The sequence below is a fragment of the Fistularia commersonii genome, chromosome 15 (genome assembly GCF_037954325.1).
Source record: "Fistularia commersonii isolate RoL2024-O1a breed Wild chromosome 15, RoL_Fcom_v1.0, whole genome shotgun sequence".
Lineage (NCBI taxonomy): Eukaryota > Metazoa > Chordata > Actinopteri > Syngnathiformes > Fistulariidae > Fistularia > Fistularia commersonii.
In genome coordinates, this window is record NC_141298.1 from 18,379,724 (window position 1) to 18,400,955 (window position 21,232).

Consider the following 21,232-nt stretch of genomic DNA (forward strand, 5'->3'; position numbering starts at 1 on the left):
TGGACACCACCAGCCGATGATGAGTCATCATAATGCACAAACAAATCGCAAAGCTAATCTTAATCAGGCTTAGTTGGCACTCTCATCATCCACACAAATATAACATAGTTCACATTGTATCGACAACGCCGGACTGCATTTGGACTACAAACTAGAATAGCTACAATAAAGTACATATAGATCATATGACATGACATATTGTTTTCCACAGAAATGAATTCTAGTCATTTTCAGATAAGAGGATATGCATAAAGGATGTCATTGTTTCAGCTTGAGGTCACAAACGAGTTCCTGCTTCACCTTCCCTGCCCTTCGCCCTCTGTCCTGGCTACGCCGCGTTCGGAGGCCGGACGCCGGAGCGCGAGCGCCGCGTCCCTTCCCGTCCGACCCGCGTCGCGCCCTCTCGGCCCTGGGAAAAGCCCCCCCGCCGGCGGCGAGTCGAACCTTCGTTGCTGGTTGGTCTCGTGGGTGTCACAGTTTTGGAGGCGGGTGTTTTCTGTGCATTTTTAGCCTTGTGAACTCGACGGCCCGGAACAAAAAAAAAAAAAGAACAAAACCCAAACATTTTCCAACCCTCGCGACCTAGTGCATAACTCCCACCGGCAGCACGTCCGACACCGGCCACGAGAAGACGAGACAGGAGGAAGGGGGGGGGGGGGGGGCGGGGCCGAGCGCGGCGCCGGAAGAAGCGCCGGGGGGGGGCGGGGGGGGCACGCCGGGACACGGCAGGGGCTCCGAGGACCGGGGGGGGCCGGAAAGAGGGGCGTCGATGAGATCGACGGCGTTTGGCACAATGCTTCCCCCGGGGCCGCTCGCGTCGACAGACACCCCCGCGTTTGTGCTTGTTATCGTGTCCGACGCCGAAACCGCGGGCAGTAAAAGGTTAAATGGCGTCGGGGCGCTCGCCCGGACCGGGCCCGGGCCTCGCCCACGGCGCCGGGGAAGAGCCGAGGCTCGGCGTCGCCTTCGCCGCGCGCCGCGTTCCAGCGCCGGATTCAAAACCGTCCGCTTTAAAAAGAAACAACGCGTCATGACAGGAAGAAGAGAGGGTGGGGTCGGGGTCGGGGTCGGGGTCGGGGTCGGGGTCGAGGTCGGGGTGCGGGCGGGCGGGCGGGCGCGGGGGTGCGCCGGGTCAGCGGTCCAATTCCCCCCCGGAGAAGAGAAGACCAGAGGGTCACGGCTCGGCACAGACCCTCACAGCCCTGCACGCCGGAAGCCGATCATAGAGCCCGGGTCGACGGGACCGTCCCAACGGGGGGAAGCGGAGGGAGGAAGGAGCTAATTTCGGGGGGCGGCAAACACAAACATCACGTGACACCGGAGTTCAAATGCTCGAGCGGAGATACCCCTTCTGTCCCTGCTGTTTGCCGACATGACGTTGATGCGCACATTGAAATAAAGTCACACCCCAGTGGCGACGGACATGCTTTACATTGTGTTGGTAATGTCTCACAGTGCAGTCTTCAGAGACCCAGTGTACTCAGGACGGGTAGCAGCGCCGACGGAAGCCAAGGTCGTCTTCGAGTGCGAGGAAATGCTCTACACAGTTCCTTCGTTTAGGACTATTTTCATGAGAGGTGATGCCAAAAAGATTTTTTTTTTTTTTCTTTTCTTTTTTTTTTTTTTTGTCGAAGCGAGCCTCCGCCGCGAGCTCCGCCTCCCCCGCCCTAGCGTGCTTCGGGAGGGTCAAAGGACGGCCCGGGTTTACCGCCGCGTCCGGCCTCCCGACGCCGACCCCGACGGCGGGACGGATCCGGGCCGGAGCCCGCGGCCGAGCCGCTTCCCTTCTCCAACTGAACTGGTGAGACACTGCGTTCTGGCTTGAAGGTAGTCTGAGATTGGATTGCAAAAATGAGACTAAGGCAAAAAACGTGGTCAGGTCAAATCCGGCCGATTAGTTTTGGGAGATGCGTCGGGCGGGGGGGCGGCGGGGGAGGGGGTTGCAAATCGGAGCGAGGATGAACTTGATATCTTAAGACTGGACTGCTTCTGATCCTGAAATTGATCTTGAAATGCTAAAATCTTTTTTTTTTTTTCGGATCGGTATGCGGGACCTCGGTCGGATCCGATGGGTCGTCGATGGCCGGACGGGGCGCCCGCCCCCCCCCCCCGCGGCAGGGGGGGGGGGGTCGTCGGGCGCCCGGCCGGGAGAGTCTGATTGAATGGTTGAGGAGATACGTCTAATCCTATAGCACCAAGAAAGGGTTAAACGACAACGCGGTTTTCCGTGCGCCGCCATGACTGAATATGCAAAATGTCTCAGTGTTTGTGCATTTGCGGGAGCGTTATCGTCTACGTGTTCATGTAAAATATATTTATACATTCCTGTGTGTCTCCTCTATCCTCTCACATGAATTATTTAACCCCTGAACTGTACTCGCGGACAGCGGCGGAGAAGTTCACGCCGGGTTTGAGTTATACATTTCTTCACTGCAACACAACATTTGATCCCTGTAAATAAAAAATAGCAATAGGCTAATATTGTTTTTACATTCAGATCAACCTGCACTGACAGGTTTAAATAATCTATTTGTGTTTGAATGAGACCATGTCAATAAATAACGGATGACAATATAAAATACCCAAATTTAGAAACTTCAATTATGATATGAGCCAGAATTCAACATATGTCAACATAGATGTGAATTTCTTAAAGAACTTATAGTCTGATTGCTTCCCCACAGACTGCTCGTCGTGAAAGCCGCGCCCCGAAGAGCGAGGTTCGTGAGACGGCTCTATCAGCTGGCTGGAACTGCATCGGACACGCTCGGCTCGCCGGGAGCCGAGGTTCGCAAACCGAAAGTAAAACCGTCAAAAATCGAAAAAGAGAAGAAAAGAAGAGAGAGAGCGAGAGACACAGAGAGAGAGAGAGAGAGAGAGAGAGAGAGAGAGAGAGAGAGAAAAAAAAAAGTCAACAGAAGAAAGCGAGAAAGAAAGAAACAAAGAAAGGAAGAAAGAAAAAAAAAAAAAAGAAACCCAAAATCAAACAAAACAAAACAACAAACCTAAAAACTGAAGTGAAACAGCTATGAGGTTTTGGAGGGAGGTGGAAGCCGCGGCCTCACCTCGGATCTGCAGCTTGGCAGTGGACCAGTTCAGCTTACTCTGATCGCCATCGTCAAAAGGACTCGACACAAACTTTTAAAAAACATCAGGACGTCTGTCCTAAAAACACATTCACGTATCACACACACGTATCTTGGTTGTCTCCCCCACCTCCTCCTTTGTGATCCTCTCATTTGATACTGAAATATTAAACAAATATTTGGACATTTCTTCTTCTTCTTCTTCCTCCTCTTCTTCTTCTTCTTCCGCTTCTTTGTTGTTTTTTTTTTTTGTTTTTTTTCCTACTCCTCGCCACCCTCTCGGTTCCCTTCTATCTCTGTCTTCATCCTTTCCCTCTTTCCTCTTCCTGCCCCGCCCTCCCGTTTAGCCCACCTTCTGCGGGTTGGTGGCGCGCACGCCCTGCTCGTAAGTGATCCGCTGGCTGATCAGATACTGCGCTGCTTGCGTGGCGGCCGGCGACCCTGTTATGGTAACTTTACGGTTCCGAGTGCCAGGAATGAACTCTCCCTTTTTGGAGATCTGGATGCGGGCCCCCGTCAGCTCCTGGTATTCTACAAGCGTTTTCCCTCCTTTCCCCAGGATGGCGCCGACCAGATTCTCGGGCACGGCGATCTCCACCACGTCCTTGGCTCCGTCCGCCAGCTTCTCGGTGGCCAAGAGGGAGGAGGCCATCAGCGGGGACGACGCGTTCAGGTAACCGTTGGAGGCCCCCGTGGCGGCCGCGAGGGAACCCAGGGAGAAGCCGCCGAGGCCCGTCGCCGGGTGGCCGGCGCTGCTGGAGGCGTCGCTGGCGTACGAGGCCAGGAGGTTGGCCGCGGCGGCGGCCGCCGGGTTGGCGCTGGCCGCGACGGCGGCGAGGACGCCGGAGGCGGCGGCGGGGTTGAGCCCCAGGCCCAGCGTGTTGGTGTTGTAGCCGTAGCTGGCGAGCGTGTTGAGGGCCGAGGTGATGGCGAGCAGGTCGTTGCCGGAGAAGCTGGACATGGCGGCGGGGAAGGCGCCCATGCCCGTCAGGCCGGCCTGGCCCAGGAGGCTGGAGGCCGTGGCGGCCGCCGCCGCCGCGTTGGGCAACACCTCGGCCGTGTTGGCGTACGGGGATCCGGTGGGGTTGGAGTTAGCCACCGGGCCCGACACGTTGGAATAGCTGATGTTCAGGCAGCTGCTGCTCTGAGGGTCCTCCTGGATCTTCTGCACTATGATCTCCACCGCCTTGCGGTTCTGCTCGGGCTCGCCACTGATGGTTACCACTCGCTCCTGCAGGTTGATGCCCTCCGGCTTCTGGGAGAGCTGCACCCAAGCCCCAGACTGCTCCATCACCGCCTTCACAGTGGCTCCGCCCTTGCCAATGATAAGCCCCGCCGTGCTATTGGGCACGATCAATTTGGCCTGCGGAGAAACAGAGATACTTGAAAAGAGCCGCCGGGGAACAAGGGCCATATTTCACATCACAAGTGTCTCCGGCGGACGGGGGGACGGGGCCACACACACACACACACACACACACACACACGACGGCCCCCACTTTACTCAGCAATATGTTAATCCCGGGGGTTTAGGCTGCAGCTGCCGCCCGGCTCTCGCTATGAAAATCTGCCGGTAAAAATAACCACATACCCTCACATTTTCCGGACCCCTCCGGCCCGCGGGTCGCGGCCCAGAGAACAACTAATGAACGAGGTGCCCCGGATCCACGGGACGCTAAAGGTCGAGCCAAGGTCGACCCGCCAGAGGAACGCGCGTTCCCGCCCGCGTCTCCACGCCGCTACGTCCGCCGTGCCCCTCCCGCCCCCCCGCCCTCACCCCGCAGTCTCCGCGGGGTCGGCTTCCCCGAGGCGTCTCCTCACCTGTTTGACGCGGTCGGGGTTGACGGTGGTCTGCGGCTGCAGGATGCTGACCGGCTCGGGCTTCTGGGCGCTCTGGGGCATCTCGCGCACCTTCTCCGCGATGAAGTTGTGGACGCCGTTGAGGGCCTCGACCGTACCCTGTATCAGGCAGACGCGCTCTGTCGTTCCTGAGAGAGGACGGAGACAAAGGATCAGCTTCGCCGACGTTCCTCCCGGACGGTTCCCGGCACCTTGACGGGATTGGCTCGGACGCGCGCCGATATCGGGAGGTCCCGGAAACGAGGAATACTCCTCGACGTCCCATCGAGAGACCCAATTACCCAGCTATGTCTCGCTCCTTCCATTTTAACAATCGACAGAGAAACAGCTGAAAGGAAAAGAGGCGCGTTCGGCTGGCGACCGGGGGGTGAGGGGGGTGGGGTGGGGGGGTGGTAGGCGACGGGGGGCCGACGGGGGCGACGGGGGGAGGATTCCTCTTTAGTGATGTAACTCTTTCAGCCCTGTAACACTGAGCCATACTTGCCTTGCGGTTCTAATAGACTAAACACACACTTGTTCCTCCTCTAGGCTTCTTTATACACCCACATTGACGACCCGACCGGCATTCCGTTGCCATGGCGAAGGGGCCGAGCCGTGGAAACAGGTGATGCAACAGCGAGTCCTTTATGCACGATTTTTAAAACACTCGCCCTTTTGTATCAACCTTCCTGCCTCGCTCCCTTTATGTTTTGCTGTTGGCTGAACTCAATGTGAAACGTCTCAAAGGACGTGGTGGGGGGCGGAGGGGGGCGGTGGGGGGGGCGGGGGGGCGGGGGGGCGCGGGGGTAATTTACAGGGACACTTTGCCCGTTAGAAATGTGAAAAGCTGATAAGATGCTGCGGCTCCTCGCCCGGAGACCCCCGCCGCCGGCTCCCCGGCCGAGGCTCCGGCCCGGAGGAACCCGGGGGAGGCGGCCGGACGGACGGACGGACGGACGGATGGGATCTGACTAGTTAATAGATGGTTTCATTTAAAACAGATTTACTGAGGGGGGGCTGGCCTGCCTCTGACCCAATTACCGGACCATTACTACGATCGCTTCCCGCTCTGCGCTCTCACTGCGAAAAGCCCCGAGGTCCCGGCCTGCGTCGCTCCTATTGGCCGGCTGCGCCGCGGTCACCGGACCTCGGGGCTCCCTGAGAAGTGCGTCCGCGCCCCGAAGATGCAAATCCTCGGCGGGCGGCGGATCTCGCCGAGGGATCATCTCCCCGGCGCAGACGGGGAGCGTTTAGCTCCCGCAGTCGACGCTTCACGCAAAAAAGAACAACACAGCGATTTACGTGGCGCTGAATTATTTATGACCTCGGCAGGAACCCGCGGGCTGCCGGAGGGGGATGTGCTACCCGCTGCCTCCGCAGCGCGCCGTGCTACGCTAACAGGCGTCACCGTCACGTCCGGGGTGACCAGCAGGGGGCGACGCTGTCGACATTCCTCCGATGAGTTCACGGCCTCCGGTTTCAAAGCAAAAGGTCTTCCTGAGGTGGAAACAGACGGCGACCCAAAGAGGACCGAGGGGAAGGAAGAGCCGGCCTTCGGCTGAATACCAGCGCTTTGTTTCCCCCCCATGACGTCATGCGGCACACACACACACACACACACACACACACACACACACGCACACACACGCACACACACACACACACACAGTGGAAGGCGGGGGGTGCCATCATGGCGGCAGTGTGCCGGAGTGTCTGCGGTCCTCGTGCAGAACAAAGGGCTGGATCTGATCCGGTGCCAGCGTCACGCCGACCGAGGAGATCCTGCTTTTAGAAGACAGAAACCCGAGCCGGGATCGCTCCTCGGCCGCGGACACCCGGGCCGGCGTCGGGAGCGGAGCGGGTCCCGTTAGCGGAGCCAGAGCCGCGGCCGAACCCGGTCGACGTGAATCTCTGTCGGAGGCCGGCGAGCGTCTGCGCTCGGGCCGCCGTGAGGTCTGCTCGGGCGTCCAGTGACACAGAACAACAGTTGGTGCCAATTGGTGTCGCCGCTCTGCACCTGCCGGTCATTCTTGAAGTGACAAAGCGACAGATCGAAGCTCTGCAATGCCGGCACTTGACCTGAGGTGGGATTAATGGGGGGACGTAAACTCCTCGTATATCATGAGTAACATCTCATGTTGGCAACTGGCAAAACGCCCCGTGTGAACGGAGTGCACGTAGCCCGCTCTCCGCTAGTCATTCTTATGCTAACCGGGAACGTCACCGGAGGAGGGGGGGCGCCGCCCTCTCAAGCGGGCTATCTCGGCATCACGGGCCGCGGCCCCGGTGTCGGGGGTCACGGGCGAGAGCGTGGATGGGACCGGAACCCGGGCCGGGGTCGGCTCTTAGCTCACAGCGTTTGGCGGGAGGGGGCAGACGTGTGCGGGCGAACGCCCCCCGGCCTCCGAAGCGGGTTCTGTAAAGCGAAGCGGTTCAGCAGGGCTACGACGCAAAGCCGTGTTCGGTCGGTGCCATCCGGGGGGGCGCCGCTGTCGGCACGCACGCACGCGCACATTTTCAGTCATTATTCACTTTGCAAATCGAGCGAGATAGAAAGACGTGGAAATGATGTCGGCTTATTTCATAGCGTGTTTTTTTTTTATCTGAGCGGGGCCGAAGGCCGGGATCATCGCCGTCCTCATGGCTGCCGCGTGCCGATCCTAACCAGCCAGTCAGAAACGACGCCTAGGAAGGCTTACGCTGCACCGCGGCCGCCGCAGACTTCACAAAAATCAGTGTTTACATCTTTCACAAAGACAGTAAACACACCACGCTTATTAAGAACTTTCCTGGCTTTTAAAACACAGAAATAAGCCATTAAATTACAGACTGCATTGGTCCAGCGCGTGTGTGTGTGTGTGTGTGTGTGTGTGTGTGTCTGGTCCTAATAAGCAGCAAGACACACAAGTAATTGGCCCGACGTGTACGTGTAGGTTTTGGAGCTTCTGCTAGCGTCCCTCAGCTCTGCGGCGCTGCACGATGTGACGTCGCATTAAAATCCACCCGGGATTTTACAGATGGAGGGAACGTCGTAAACGGCGCGGCGTTCCAGCTCGGACTTGGAAATGCTCCGCGAGCTCTCCGCGCTGCTCTGGCACGGCCGGCGCCTCCCGTCAAACACGGTCATGTTACGGCGGCGGGGCCGCGCATCAATCTATTACTCAATACTTTCCGTCTTCGCCCGGCGGTCCGGAGCCCCGTGATCCCAGAAAATGGGTCACGAGTAAACATTTGGTTTTCGGCGAGGCTCTTGAGCCGATCCAGCTGCGAACGCGGGCCGGGTACCGGACCGGACGCTCGGCGGAGCCCTTCTCACCGGCGGATGAATAAAAGCGGGGTCCTCGGCGGGTCTGGACCTGGGAGCGGCGGCGGCGGCGGGTCCGCCTAGATGTGTGATCTCATTGTTTTTGGGCGACAATGGATCCAGACGCACGAGGCTCCGCGCAGAATCGCTGCAGAATCGGTTCACTGTGGACTCTGGGTTATCATTTGTGTACGTAATTCAGCCTCCGGCGGATTGAGAGAGGACAAATATAGGACGGGTGGACGCGGGTCGGGCTTCTGCCAGCGACGGAGGCGAGGGGAGAGGATGCGACTAAAATGAGACCCCAGCGGGACGGTAACCCGACACGCCATTGTTGACAAGTGGCGGCGGGGTCATTGTTGGGTCTCTGTAAAAGTCCAGAGCCGCGTTGAACGTGACACGGAGAACCTTGAGATAATCTCCACCGTGATTTAGTGCCGTGTAAATAAAACCGACGCGAGCGGGGCGCGTTAACGTCGCGCGGCTTCACGCTCGCGCCTCTTTCCCGTCCTGCCAACTCCGCCGCCGACGTGGTGTCGTGCATTATTCAGTCCTGCTAAAGAAAAGATACATATTTTATAATAACTAAGCGCAAAACCTCAAACGACCACACCACTCATAAATTCTGATTTGGTTCGGCCAAAGACATTTGGGAAAGAAGCACAAAGTGACTCAGCATTTCATTAGCGGGGCGCAGAGGTCCACGCAGGCAGGCAGAGGCAGCAGAGCCCCGACAGACGTCCGGGACGCCGAGAGGAAGCCGAGAGGAAGCCGAGAGGAAGCCGAGAGGAAGCCGGACGGACGCCTGTCTCGTCGGCCCTCGGAGAATCTCTCCGTGTCAGAAGCGCAGCCAAGGCTCCGGGTGTTAAAGGGTTCATCGTAAATGCCTGCATACGGATGGCGGCAATTTAACGGCGCCGCGGCCGCCCCTCCGCCCGAGACCTGCGAACAGCAGCTTGTGATTAGATGCGGCATTCACATCGGGACGTGGCGCTGCATTCGGGCGCTTTCTGCACCGACCCCCCAAGCGGGGTTCGTTCCCGGGGGTCCGGCTTTGGAAACGCACAGGTCATCCAATCGTCGCGAGGACAAACCCGGACGGCCCCGGGAGGCTCTGCGGCGGCCGACGCGTCGAACGCGACGGCGCCCGGCCCGCTCCTTCCCCGACTCCTTCTCCTTAATCTCGCGAAAAAAACGCTATCAGGAATCAGTGCGGCGAGGGGCCGGGGAGGGGCCTCTCGAGGAGCTCGGCCCCCGAGGTGACCGGCCGGTCTCGCCCAAATGTTAAGCTGATTTAAAATGTAATGGTGGGATAATCTGACCACCTGTGGAAAACAGATAAAAAACAAAACTCCAGTTATCAGCCGCCGCCATTGGACGGCCGCTGCGGCCGCGTGGCGGGAAACGTATCCGGGGCTGCCGAGCGAACACCTGTTTGACAAATTCAGGTCATAATTAATCGGCTTTTCCCCCCTTGCGTCCGACCCACCGCGGGGACGAGGCGTCTCAAATCCAGCCGCCGCACGTCAGAGCATAGCGGTTAGCATTAGCCTCCCGCCCGAGCCCGGCACTTCTCCGTGCGTGCGAGATAACGCGCCGGAGCAAAAACCACCGCCTGCGCACGTGGCCTCCGACGCCAACAGCGACCTGATTCGTCACCTTGTGAGAACTTTGTCCTGGGCCGGCAGAGGCTGAGGAACGGCCGAACTTCTCCGAGACGGCGTCTGATTAATTAATGCTGCGGTGGATCCGCGTCTCCGCGTCCAATCATCTGATCGGTCCCGCAAGCCCCGCCCATGTTGTTTGGCTCTTGTGTTTTGCGGCGCCACGTCCCAAAACTGTCGTCATTGACGAGGCTCGCGCCGCCGTACCCCCCCCCCGGCCCCCCAGGAAAACAAGACGAACACCTTAAAACACGGGAATCACTGCGAGCACGGCGGCGCAGCAGCTCCTCCCGCCGCTGCCGGGCTGCTCCTCGCTCCCTCCGCAGCCTCGCACATAAATCCAGGGAAATTCTGTGGTTTCCATTAGTTTCAAGTCCCGCCTCTGACACGGCCGCGCGGAGCGAGCGCGTCCTATAGGGAGCGTGGGCCAGCACGCCGTGCCAGGGAGATACGGATGGAAAAAAACAGTTCTCCACCGCCGGTTAATTGTCCTCCTTTTTTAAGGACATTCCTCGTCCTAAACACAATGGAATAGCAACGGCGTCCAGGATGAGGTCACACGTTGAGAGCTCCATGATAAGATAATGGAAAACATACGCCGGCGCCGCTCTGACATCACAACAACTCGGTGTGTTTGTGCAAGGCGAAGTAATTCAATACATATATTGGGCTCGGGGCCGGCGGCTCACAGCAACCGCTCTGAAGTTTGTTGCTAAGTTAGCGGCGAACTCCCACGGCTCTCCCCGCTGCCGCGTAAATATGCGGATGTTTTTAAGCGGGAGCGGGTAGGCGTGCGCGCGCGTGGGCGAACGTATAGCGAGCGACGTGCACGGGCCCCGCCGGAGGTGCGAGCCCGCGGCCGCGAGGCCGGGCGTGCGAGCCAGATCGGAGGAGAAGCATGAAGTCATCGCTCTTGGCCGCGGCTCCCCGGCCAGCAGGGAGGAAATGTGAAAGAAACAAGGAGTTGGGAGGAGGCGAGAGGAAACTTGGGTTGTGTAAGAGCAGCTTGAGTACAGCTGGGAGAGGGTCGCGTCCGCAGAGACACTGGAAGAGGCTATTTCTGGGCCGGCCCGCCCGTCCCCCCCTTCCCTCTCGGCCATGGATCATCCACACCCTCGGCTATCTCCGCCCGTCCATCTCTGTCGGCCACCGGCCCGTCCGCCGCTCGCGGTTTTGCCGTTTCCACCCCGGCGGCCGGCGGGAGCCTCAAACTGAGTCGTCACAGAGCGGCGCAGGAGAAAATGGCTGCGCCCGCCGTCCCTCGGTCACGCGTTGGCTGCCGTGGGAGGAGGAGGGAGGAGGAGGAGGAGGGAGGAGGAGGGAGGAGGAGGGAGGAGGGCGTGAACCGTGCGTAAGGGTGTTAGCGCGCTACGCCGGCGGCGCCATTAAACAGCGGCGCCGGACGCTGCCCTCGGCCTCCGGACTTCAGGACGGGCTTCCCTCCGGCCCCTCCGCCGTTCGGCAGCCGCGGCGCCTCTCGCGGCTATTGTGCACGTTAGAGTAGCAGCCGTTGGGTTTCACGTGCGCGGCCAATCAGATCCGTGCCAGCACCCTCTCCCTGAACTCCTCTTCTCACTCATCACAATTCTGAGCAGGGGGAAGGGCAGAGCAGGTGGTGGCCTATGAACACATCCACAGTCCAGGGGGAGGGAAGGATACATATCAGCCCTTTCATTAGCCAAGGAGACATCAGTTATTCCTTTAAACGGCGCTGGCCCGCCGTGGAGGTTTCCGAACCGTGCCCTTTGAACACATGTCCCTTTCATCGGGGCGAACACAGACGTAGAGCGGGAAGAAGGAGCGCAGGAATTAAATATCTGCCCCCCCGCACCGCTTCTCTGGCCGTCAAATGTGTCGCCCGCGACCACCGGCTCGGATTCAAAGGAGCGTCCCGGAGGTGGGCTCGGGGTTTCCCGCTCCGGAAACGACGCCCACGTCGAGAGAGGAGCGGCGGCGGGGGGGAGGGGGGGGCCGACCATATCGAGTGTTTTCATTTCCAATCGATGCAAAGATCGCGGACCCCGCTGCCAACGAGGCGCACATCAGAATTCTGTGGATACTTGAAGACAGAGTCCTTCCGCACCTCCTCCCGGGCCAAACCCGGCCCCGGAACCTGCAGGAGACCATTTTGAGACCCATCTCTCCGCGGCCGGCGCCATCAGCCCAGGGGGGTCGGACCGCGTCGCTCGGCAGCCCTCCTCCGTCCCGGCCCCCAGCTGACCCTCCGCGAGTCCGGGTGCTTTTTTAGCGCCGTGGCTCCGAGCGGCTCCGACCCGCCGGGAAGCGTCGCCGGTGCCGCTCGGAGCCAGACTGTCATCCCCGAGGATATTGAGACATATGGGAGCGGCGCACGTGCCCTGGATCGTCCCGGGGGGGCCGGGTGTTAAAATTATTTTACGAGGGGGATTGGGCCGCGAAAGCCGAGACGGTTCCATCTCGCCGGCCGATCGGCTGAAAACCGGCGGCATCCAAACATTATACCCCGATTTATTCTGGTCCCAGGAGTGGAGCTCAGCCAAGAGGAAGAACTTCTCCCGGAACCCTGACCTCGCTGGTCCGAACCAACCCGCCAGTTTGGTTCCATCGGACCGGCGGCCGGAGAAGGACCGGAGGTCAGGAAAGGCTGCCGGGGTGAATTTCCCGCGGCGGTCGAGGCGATCGGGCCCCCGGGCTCAGCCGCGGCCCGCTCCGACACCTCGCTCCGGGACGCACGTGAACCTTCCTGGGCGCCGTCCTGCAGCTGCGGGTTCAAAGCCCGGCTGGCGGCGCTAACCGGGACCAGCCGCAGCCAGGAGGCCCATTACACGCCTCTGGAGCAGAGCAGACTTCTGACGGAGGGCCGACGGAGGGCCGACGGAGGGCCGCCGGCCCTGTGCAGCTCCCACCGATGAATACGTTTTAGTAACAATCACGCTTTTTGTTCCGATAACAGTGTTCCCGAGCCCGGTCCCAGGTCTGGTCCCGGATCCGGTCCCGGGTCCGGTCCCGTCCTCGTCGGCCTCGACATTTGCAGGAGCTCTCAAACCTTTATTTTCTTCCCGTGTGCAGTGGTATCCAGGAGATCCGTATACCTGCACGACTTCTACTGTACAAACATCTGGAGCTCATCGGCGGCGAGCCGCTCTGCACCTGTTATGTTTTAGCAGGTTGAACCTCCGAGGCATGAAGGACACACGCCCGGGCAGGAGAGGAGGTCCCGCTTCGACTCCCATGAAATAGGGGTCACCGAGCTGCAGCGGCGTCCCTCTCCTGCCCCCCCCCCCCCCCCCCCCGGAGCGAGCCGACCTCCTCTATGTGGCTGCTGAAACCACGAGGGCTGCGTGGAAAAAGCCGCCTCGGTCCAGGTAGTGGACTCTCCTTGGGGACGCGCACGCCGCCTCTGACAGCTGGAACGTGCATGTCGGGCCCCCGGAGGGCCCTGGATGACCAAGTGTTTATGATCGCTATGCGGGAGAAATAAGTCGGCGGTGGTGGACGGGAAGCAGGAGGCTCCGCTCAGCAGGGCCGCGCCGCGCTGCCCTCCGACACAGTTACCTTCATCGCGAGCGTTGGTCCTCCTTACCTGGGTAGAAGTCTTTGGATTTGGACAGTTTGATGGTGGCGCCCGTCTCCTTCTGCAGTTGTACGATGGTCTGGCCACCCTTGCCAATTATAGAGCCGGCTGCATAGCTGGGGATCAGCACCTTCAGGAAGTACTCGCCCTCCTCTGGGGAAGAGACACACAAAATTGCAGAGGGTCACATCTCGCACATTTGCCCTCCACCCCACCTGACAGCGGGCGGACGAATAAGAGTTCACGTCGGGGCGGCCGGAGGCCGGCCTTCTCCACGGGACGCCGCCTGGTTGCGAGGCCTCACACCCAGCGGCCATCGCTAGCATGTTCCGTGTCCCGTCCCAGATTCTAGCAGAGTAAACGATGACCTCCTTTCCCGCTGGCGGAGGTCTAATTTTAACTGTTTTCAAGGAGTTTCAGCCTCCTCTGGCTGAGAGCGGGTCCGGGTCCGGGTCCGGGTCCGGGTCCGGGTTCGGCGGCGGGCCCTCACACGGCCTCAGACACGGCGGGTGCAGAGAGTGTTTACGGGCACGCGTGTCACGCGTGAAGGGAAAAAAAAAAAAACCCCGCCGTCGCAGCGGCCCGTGAACGCCACTTCACACTAATCCCTCATAATGAACAGACGTGAGAGGAGCATATGGGAACCAATCCCACAGATTTGTTTAAAGGGTTCACTTCCAGCACCGTCCAAATCACCATCCTTCTCAAGGATGCTTCCGCGGCTTACGGCCACGGCTCGTCGCGGTGGGTGATTGATGGCGGCCGGTCCGAGTCATCTGCGGTCCAACGCGTGGCTCCGTTAACTTGGAAAACTTCCATACCTACAATTGTAATTAAGAATTAATCAGCGCCGGCTCGGGGAGCCGATTATATGGAGGGCATTCATCTAGTAAAGAGCAATCAGCCACATACCGAGCCAGAACCCGGGCACAATCTGAAGGAGCCGCCGCCGCCGCCGCATCAGAAATATTTATACCGGATGCCGACGGGCTGGGATTTCCCAGAGAATTCCACAGATTATTTTCATGACATCATGGGAAACACTCGGCACAGGTGCTGCCCGCCACGCCAGAGCGCCGGCCGGGGCCAGCGCATCGGCTGCAATGACGTCATGGTGGACCCGCTCGGCTCCTGCGGGGTGATGTCACACCGGCGGGCAGAGACTCGGGGAGGCCCGGCCCGCCGTGACGCCGTCCGCTACGCCGGCTCGTCGGCTGCGAGCGTGGAGCTGAGATGAGCGTGTGGAGGTGGAGGTGGAGGTGGAGGTGGAGGTGGAGGCGAAGGCGAAGGCGAAGGCGAAGGCGAAGGTGGAGGCGGAGGCGGAGGCGGTCGGCCCCGCGCTCACCGCAACCTGTTGCCTGGCTTATACACATGTTAGGGCCGGACGTGAACCAACATGGCAGTGTGACATTAAGGGATTTCACGGCCACCGTGTTAGCGCACATTAACATGCCGGTCATGTTGCATTCAGACAGCCGTGCGTCGGCCGCACGCCTCCGGTGGCCGGCGCCTCGGCCCACGGCGGGGCCCCGTGTCCGATCTCCACCGGGCAGCGGCGGCGGCGGCGGCTCGCGCCGCGGCGTGTCCACGAGCCGCCTTCCCGACCGATCGGGGGAAACCGTATCGGACGTCCGCACGGAAGCGGTCCGGACGTCTGTTCCGATCTCTGGGTTTTCCCGACACGACGGCGTCGGCCCTCCTCCGTCCTCACACCCGACCACCGGAAAATGACCTTGGGTGCAAAAATAAAGATCGAGCGCGACCGGCGTAGGGCTCCGGAGCGCCGCCGCGCACGCGATTTCACGCAGGACGCAGGACACCGACGCCCGGAAACCTGTTGTCGGGAGACGAGCCCGAACCCACTGCGTAACTTGGTGGCGTCCCCGACCGGAGCGCGGCCAGCAGGGGAGGAAGCCGCCGCTACCCCCCTCCGCCCCCGTCGCCCTCGCAGCCACGTTTGCAGTCATTAGTCAATAATTAATTCCCGTCCTAGTGTCTGAGATCACAGTAACAGGTTTTAATGGCGTCATGTGGTAGAGTAAACACGGCAATCTGTTGCTGCAATCCGCCAGGGAGCCGGAGCGGCGGGGCACGACGGGAAGCCGAGCCAGCGAGGTGTTAGTTCAAACCCCTGCTTCCAGTACTGGAAGGATGGCTTGGAGGAGAGACGGCGACTCGCAGCCAAATGCGTTTAGTTAAGTCACCGGAGGGGGCCGGGTCGGGAGGAAATGCCTTGTGACCGTCCTCCCTCCTTCCCACTAGCCAGCACTCGCTCTGCATTTCAATGGAGCGACCCGCAGCTGACAGGCGCCGGGGACGGAGGGACGAAAATGACGGACGACGGACGGGCGGACGAGTCCTGCGCGGACACGACGGCGGGCGGATAAATTCAACAAGTCGGAGGAAAAAGGAGAGTTGGCAGGCTTACCCATTCTGAGATCTGCTGGTTCCTAAAGTCCTCCGTCAGATCGCCATCAATGCCGGGGCGCAGTCTCGTCAGGGTATCTGAGCATGAGCCCGGGCATAGGTGCGACGCCAGTGCTGAGGAATGCGGCCGGTCCACCTTTTCCCTTTTTTTTTTTTCACCGAGCTCTAATTCATCAGCGGATGCAGAAAAAGCGATTTCACCGCAGCATCCCGGCCATGCCCGCAGCTGGCCCGAGCCTCAATTGTCTGAGAAAATGCTAATGCGGGCTCTCAGTGTTTTCAGTGAAAGACGGCACGCATTGTTCGAGCCTGCATCGGTGTGAAGGGGGGGGGTCTTCCCTGCCGCATCACCCTTTTCACTGCTCTCATCCATATTCATCGAGTGGCCTGTCCGTCTGCGGCGCCGCGCGAGACCGACGCTTCCGCCGGCCAATCGGCAGCCTCCTCCCGGCGCCGCGTCACGTCCCTACGCCTCCCGACGCCGGTCCCGAAAAATTGAATTTTCTCCCCGGCCCCGCCTCTTTTGACGCAGCACTATAAAGTATGGCGGTCCATTCACCGACTTTTTTTTGTGGCGAGCGACAAAGGTGAGCGGCGCGAGGGGACCGGCTCCCGCCGAGCGCGCCGCCGCCGCCGGAGTGACCTTCAAGAGTGACTGGAGAGCTGTATTGATAACATAAAGACATGAGGAAGGAGGCGGAGGAGGAGTGATCTGAGACGGCGTGCCTTACGCCACCCACCCTGGCTTCCTCCTTTCCCCCACCCCCAATCCCTCAGACGGCCATGTTTGAGAGGGCGGAGGGGCTCATCAACCATTGCAAATGGCAGTGCCGCAGAATGGTGGAGGGGGGTGATGAAGCCAATCACTACGGCTATAAATCTTACACCGAGAGGTATCTGAAGCGTGCGTGCGTGCGTGCGTGCGTGCGTGGGTGTGCGCGCGTGTGTGTGTGTGCGGAGGCTGCTTTGTGTACATGTGTTAAGCGGCTGTGCAGACGTATACGTATGCGTGCGTGCGTGTGTGTGTGTGTGTGTGCGCGGAGGGGGTGGGGTGGTGGCGATGGGGGGGGGGGGGGGCGGCGTTCACGACAACGCAAAAAGAAAAGCGGCGACTTCTTTTCTCCCCGACCGCTGATTCGTCTCAGCCCGGAATCACACCCTGACACCGTTTGCTTTGGGAGCGAAGGCTTCTTTCCAGAAGGTTCTGGTGCAGCCAGAGATGCTCCGGCAAACAGACCCCGCACTCCCTCTCCCGCTCCATCTCTCCTTTTCTCTCGGTCTTCATTCCTATCACTCCCTCTCACTCTCTCTTCTGCTGCCACCTGGCAAATTCACAGTCCGCTCACGTCACATCGCTCTGCAAGGGCACCTGTGTCCTTCCCACCGAAAAAATCTGAAAAAATACGCCTCGCGTTCCCGTGCCAACCTTTCCATTAGCGGCATTACGTGTTCGCGGCTAATCCCCGAGCCCCGGCCGCCGTTGGAAGGCGGCGGGTTTGGTAATTGGAGGGAGAAATGAATGAAAGATGTTCATTTTCAGGCGAGAAGGGCAACGCTGATTAAAGCGGAGCGACTCCCCCCGCCAGGGTCTCGCCGCTCGCCGCTCGCCGCCCCGCTCCCTCTTTGTTGCGGCCGCCAGCGGAGGAGGCGATCGGTTCAGGGGGAGGAACGGGATCAATATCAGACCTCGTCAAAGACCGGCCGGGGACCGGCGGCCCGTCCGCCGCCGCGGACCGGAGGCTGCTTGGAGGCGTCCGGGCGCAGGAGGGGGAGGCGGCGTCGGGGCCACGTTCAGCCCCCGCCCCACAAAAACAAGATGGTCTGAACGCGCGTTTGCTGCGGTCGCTCGCGGGAACGCCTCGCCTCGACGACCGTCCGCGGGTCCGGCGGCCCTCCCCCGCGGATCCGGGCCGACCGCGGGCCGCTGACAGCGCACAACATGGACGCCGCTCCGCTCGCCGTTCCACTCGAGGCCCGCCGTTCAGCGGCGAGCCTCGTCCGGGAAGCGCTCGCACCCCGGGCTCCGCCGCGGCCGTGGAATAAGCTCGGCCCCGTTTGCCTCGCGCCCCGACCGGCGGCGGCCCCGACCGGCGGCGGCCCCGGCCGGCGGCGGCCCCGGCCTCCGAGCCCGTCCCCGAGGATCCCGGCGAACCGCAGGGCGGGTCGGCACGGCGGCACCGGGTCCCCGAGCCGGTGCCGGACACACCCTTCCCTCGCAGCAGCCTGACCACGTTCAGGAGGGCGCCGTTACCGGAGCGGGTCAGGGTTTGAACCGCCGCTCTGCTGTTTTCATTTTATTTGTCCAATCTCTCTCACACACACACACACTCGCTCACTCACACACACACACACCGGTGTGTTGTTCCATCCAGAAATAGGACGGGATGTTCGCACGTCTGTGCTCTGCAGGAGCTCCACCGGCCCGGACGCCACGTGACCCTGAGGCCGGGGCGCTGAAGGAAACGCCGCCCGGCGGCCCCGGGTCACGCCCTCGGGAAACAGGATGCCGCGCCGCTAACGCGGGACGCCCGGCGCCTCGGACGCCGAGACAAAGCGCGTTTCGCCGGCATATGGCGAGCTAGCTGCCGACTCTCGGCGGATCTGTAATTAACATTAACTTCCTGATAAGTGGTCCCCCCGAGCCGCTCGCCACAACAATTAGCGGCCCGAGTGAGACGTACGAGAACCTGACAGAACCATCCGTCTTCCGTCCCGCGCCTCGGCCACGACATGTAAACACCACGGCGCTCCTGCGGCGGCGCCGGCAGAAGCGCTTCGGTCCACGCGGCGCCGGGGGCCCCGCGGGCCCCTGAGCCGTTGTGACCCTCAGCTCGTGAAAAACATTTTCATTTTCCAGGAGAACGAGTCGGATCTTCGTTTCCAGACCCGCCGATCTGAGTCGCGGCGGCTCGGTGGGGCCTCCCAGGCCTCCCCATTTGCATGGGGATAAAGGGTGGTGTGAGGCCACCTGTCAGCCCGACACACACACACACACACACACACACACACCTCAGTCCTCAGAGGGGAACCAAAATAAACGTCCAGGGTCTACAGACCGGTGCCCGGAACCCACCCCGAGGAACGGGGCCTTCAAGGGAACGGGACTTTGTGGAGATGCAGGAGCGTGAAACGGTGCAGATCTGGGCTTTGGGGGGGCAGAAGGTCCCCGCCGCCAGATGTTTGACCTGGCCGTCTCCCGGGGTGCAGGCATTGTGAGCGAGGAGCCGCACTCATCCATTGCTGTGGTCCTGGGTGGACTCCAGACCCGTCATTCTTCTCTGCCAACAAAGGCCTCCTCACCAGGGCTGGCTGAAGTGGGGGGCGGGGGGGTCTGCAGATTTAACTTTCACTGCACCAGAGCGGGGGGAGTGGGGGGGTGGGGGTGGGGGGGGGGGTTCTTTATTTGAGAGTGGGGGCTCGGCGGCCAGGAGCGGGAGCAGACGCCTGGACGTTTTGTTTCTGCTCCTTTCACACGCTGGAGGCTCCACACAATGACCCTCTGCCCACAAAGCGCCAGATGTGGGGCGGGGGGGGGGGGGGGGGGGGGGGGGGCTGCATTCAGGGCTGACCCGGGCCGAGGAGGCCACCGCCCCCCCACCGCCCGCCCCACCCCCACCCCGACCCGCTCCCCCCGCCGGGAGGAGGAACAGCCGCATGAAAACAACAGAGCCGAGAAGAAAGGAGCTCCGGGCCGGAGGAGCGGGAGGAGCGGGAGGCGGGAAGCGGAGGACCGGGGCAGCGGAGCGGGGAACGGAGAGCGGAGCGACGGGCGCGCAGGTGCGGCGGCCCCCGGTCCTCCCCCGCTCCTCCCCCGCTCCTCCCCGGTCCTCCTCGGTCCTCCTCGGTGCTCCCGCGGTCCTCCGCTCCCCCGGTCGTCCTCCGCGGATGCGGCCGCCGCTCGCCTCTTACCTCCGGTGTTGGTGCGCTTGGTGCAGCCGGCCTCCTCCGCCGGAGTTTCCAGCGGCCGTTTGCGGGAGTCCTGGTTGTCCGCGTCCATGTGCGGCTGCAGGCTGTGCAGCCCCGGGCCGGAGTAAATCCCGTTGTGGTCCACGGCGGCTCCGCCACCACCGGCCATCATCATCTTTTCCCCCGGAACTGTGGAGAAATGTTTTGCGCTATTCCCCTCTCTCTCTCTCTCTCTCTCTCTCTCTCTCTCTCTCTCTCTCTCTCTCTCTCTCTCTCTCTCTCTCTCTCTCTCTCTCTCTGTCTCTCCCTCCCTCCCTCCCTCTCCCTCTCTCAGGCGCGCGCACACGCACACGCAGCAGCCCGGTGACGCGCACCGAGGAGAGAACAAGTTTGGTGGGGTTCAGGAGCTTCACACACGGGGATCCGAATGTCGGGCTCTCCTCTCCGCTTCGCCCCCTCCTCCTCTCCTCCTCCTCCTCTTCCTCCTCTCCTCTTCCTCTCCTCCTCCTCTTTCTCTTTCTCTTCCTCGTCCGGCGCGTCCCTCGCCGATGCTAAATATAAAATCCCATTGAGGGAAATGCGCTCATTTGACGCGCACGCCGCTCCGGCAGCGTGGACCGTGTGTCCGCCGCGCACGGCAGAAGAGGAGGAGGAGGAGGAGGAGGAGGAAGAAGGAGAAGAAGAGGAGGAAGAGGAGGAAGCGGAGGCCCCCCACCCTGCGCGTCCACCCGGCCGTGGAGGCGGAGGAGACGCGCAGCAGGAGCGCCTCCAGCCGTCGGGGCGCTGCTTCCCAAACAAGTGCAGGCGCGGGAGATGGAGGCGCTCGGCGTGCGCGCGGCGGCGTGTGCGCGTCCGCCGCAGCTGCTCGCATTGTCGGCTTTGTGCGGGGGTGCGCGTGCGCGTGCTGGTCCGGCGGCAGTGCCCCCGGCCGGCGCACGGACAAAGCTCCATCTGCCGTGTTACGCGCCGTGTTTTCGGTCTTTTCTGCCCGGCGCGTTCATCTCCGCCGCGCACGGAGGCGAGCAGGAGGGTGGCGGTGCCGGTGATGTAACCGGATTTTATTTTTTCATTCGTTTAGACGTTTGTTTTACCCCCGGACGCCCGGGGACCTCCCTGATTATGTAAGCGCTGTTATTATCGATCATCATCATCATAATAACAACAAAATAAACACAATAAACCGGTCAGACTCGCGCCCACGGCCTGCTTTTGGGTTTGTTTGTTTGTTTTTTTAAGAGAATTCAAATTGTTTATTTTTTTTCTGATTTCTATCGTTTATGTGAATGATTCTGCTTCGGTGATCTGTCGTTGTATTTCCTTTAGAAAAACACGGTTTTGGCGTTCGCCTTTTCGATGATTTCATTATTTTATGGACTTATTTTCTCTCGGAAACACCGGTTCGGGTCTTTGACTCTTCTGTTATTGCACTTATTTACAGTATTTACTTCTTTTA

The 21,232-nt window shown here is 60.8% G+C and overlaps 1 protein-coding gene across 2 annotated transcripts; it reads right to left on the reverse strand.

The window, feature by feature from the left end:
• Window positions 1-1,929: 1,929 nt before the first annotated feature.
• nova1 (NOVA alternative splicing regulator 1) lies at window positions 1,930-20,236 on the reverse strand. 2 transcript variants are annotated; one of them, XM_086160165.1, is made up of 4 exons: window positions 19,783-20,236; window positions 13,456-13,599; window positions 4,908-5,074; window positions 1,930-4,449 (listed from the first exon to the last, which is right to left on the reverse strand). In XM_086160165.1, the coding sequence occupies exons 1-4, from the start codon at window positions 19,952-19,954 to the stop codon at window positions 3,430-3,432; spliced, it is 1,503 nt and encodes a 500-aa protein (XP_086016291.1). In that variant the 5' UTR covers window positions 19,955-20,236; the 3' UTR covers window positions 1,930-3,429. The 2 variants fall into 2 exon arrangements, with proteins under 2 accessions (XP_086016291.1, XP_086016292.1); XM_086160166.1 differs by lacking the exon at window positions 19,783-20,236 and adding an exon at window positions 15,875-16,208.
• Between the last annotated feature and the right edge of the window lie 996 nt (window positions 20,237-21,232).

Excerpts from the sequence above, each read along its gene's own strand:
- nova1 (XM_086160165.1), bottom strand. The coding sequence starts at position 19,954 with ATGATGATGGCCGGTGGTGGCGGAGCCGCCGTGGACCACAACGGGATT. Across the intron at positions 13,600-19,782 it reads CAAGCGCACCAACACCGGAG|AGGAGGGCGAGTACTTCCTG; the intron begins GTAAGAGGCGAG and ends TCTCTTCCCCAG. Across the intron at positions 4,450-4,907 it reads ACCCCGACCGCGTCAAACAG|GCCAAATTGATCGTGCCCAA; the intron begins GTGAGGAGACGC and ends GTTTCTCCGCAG.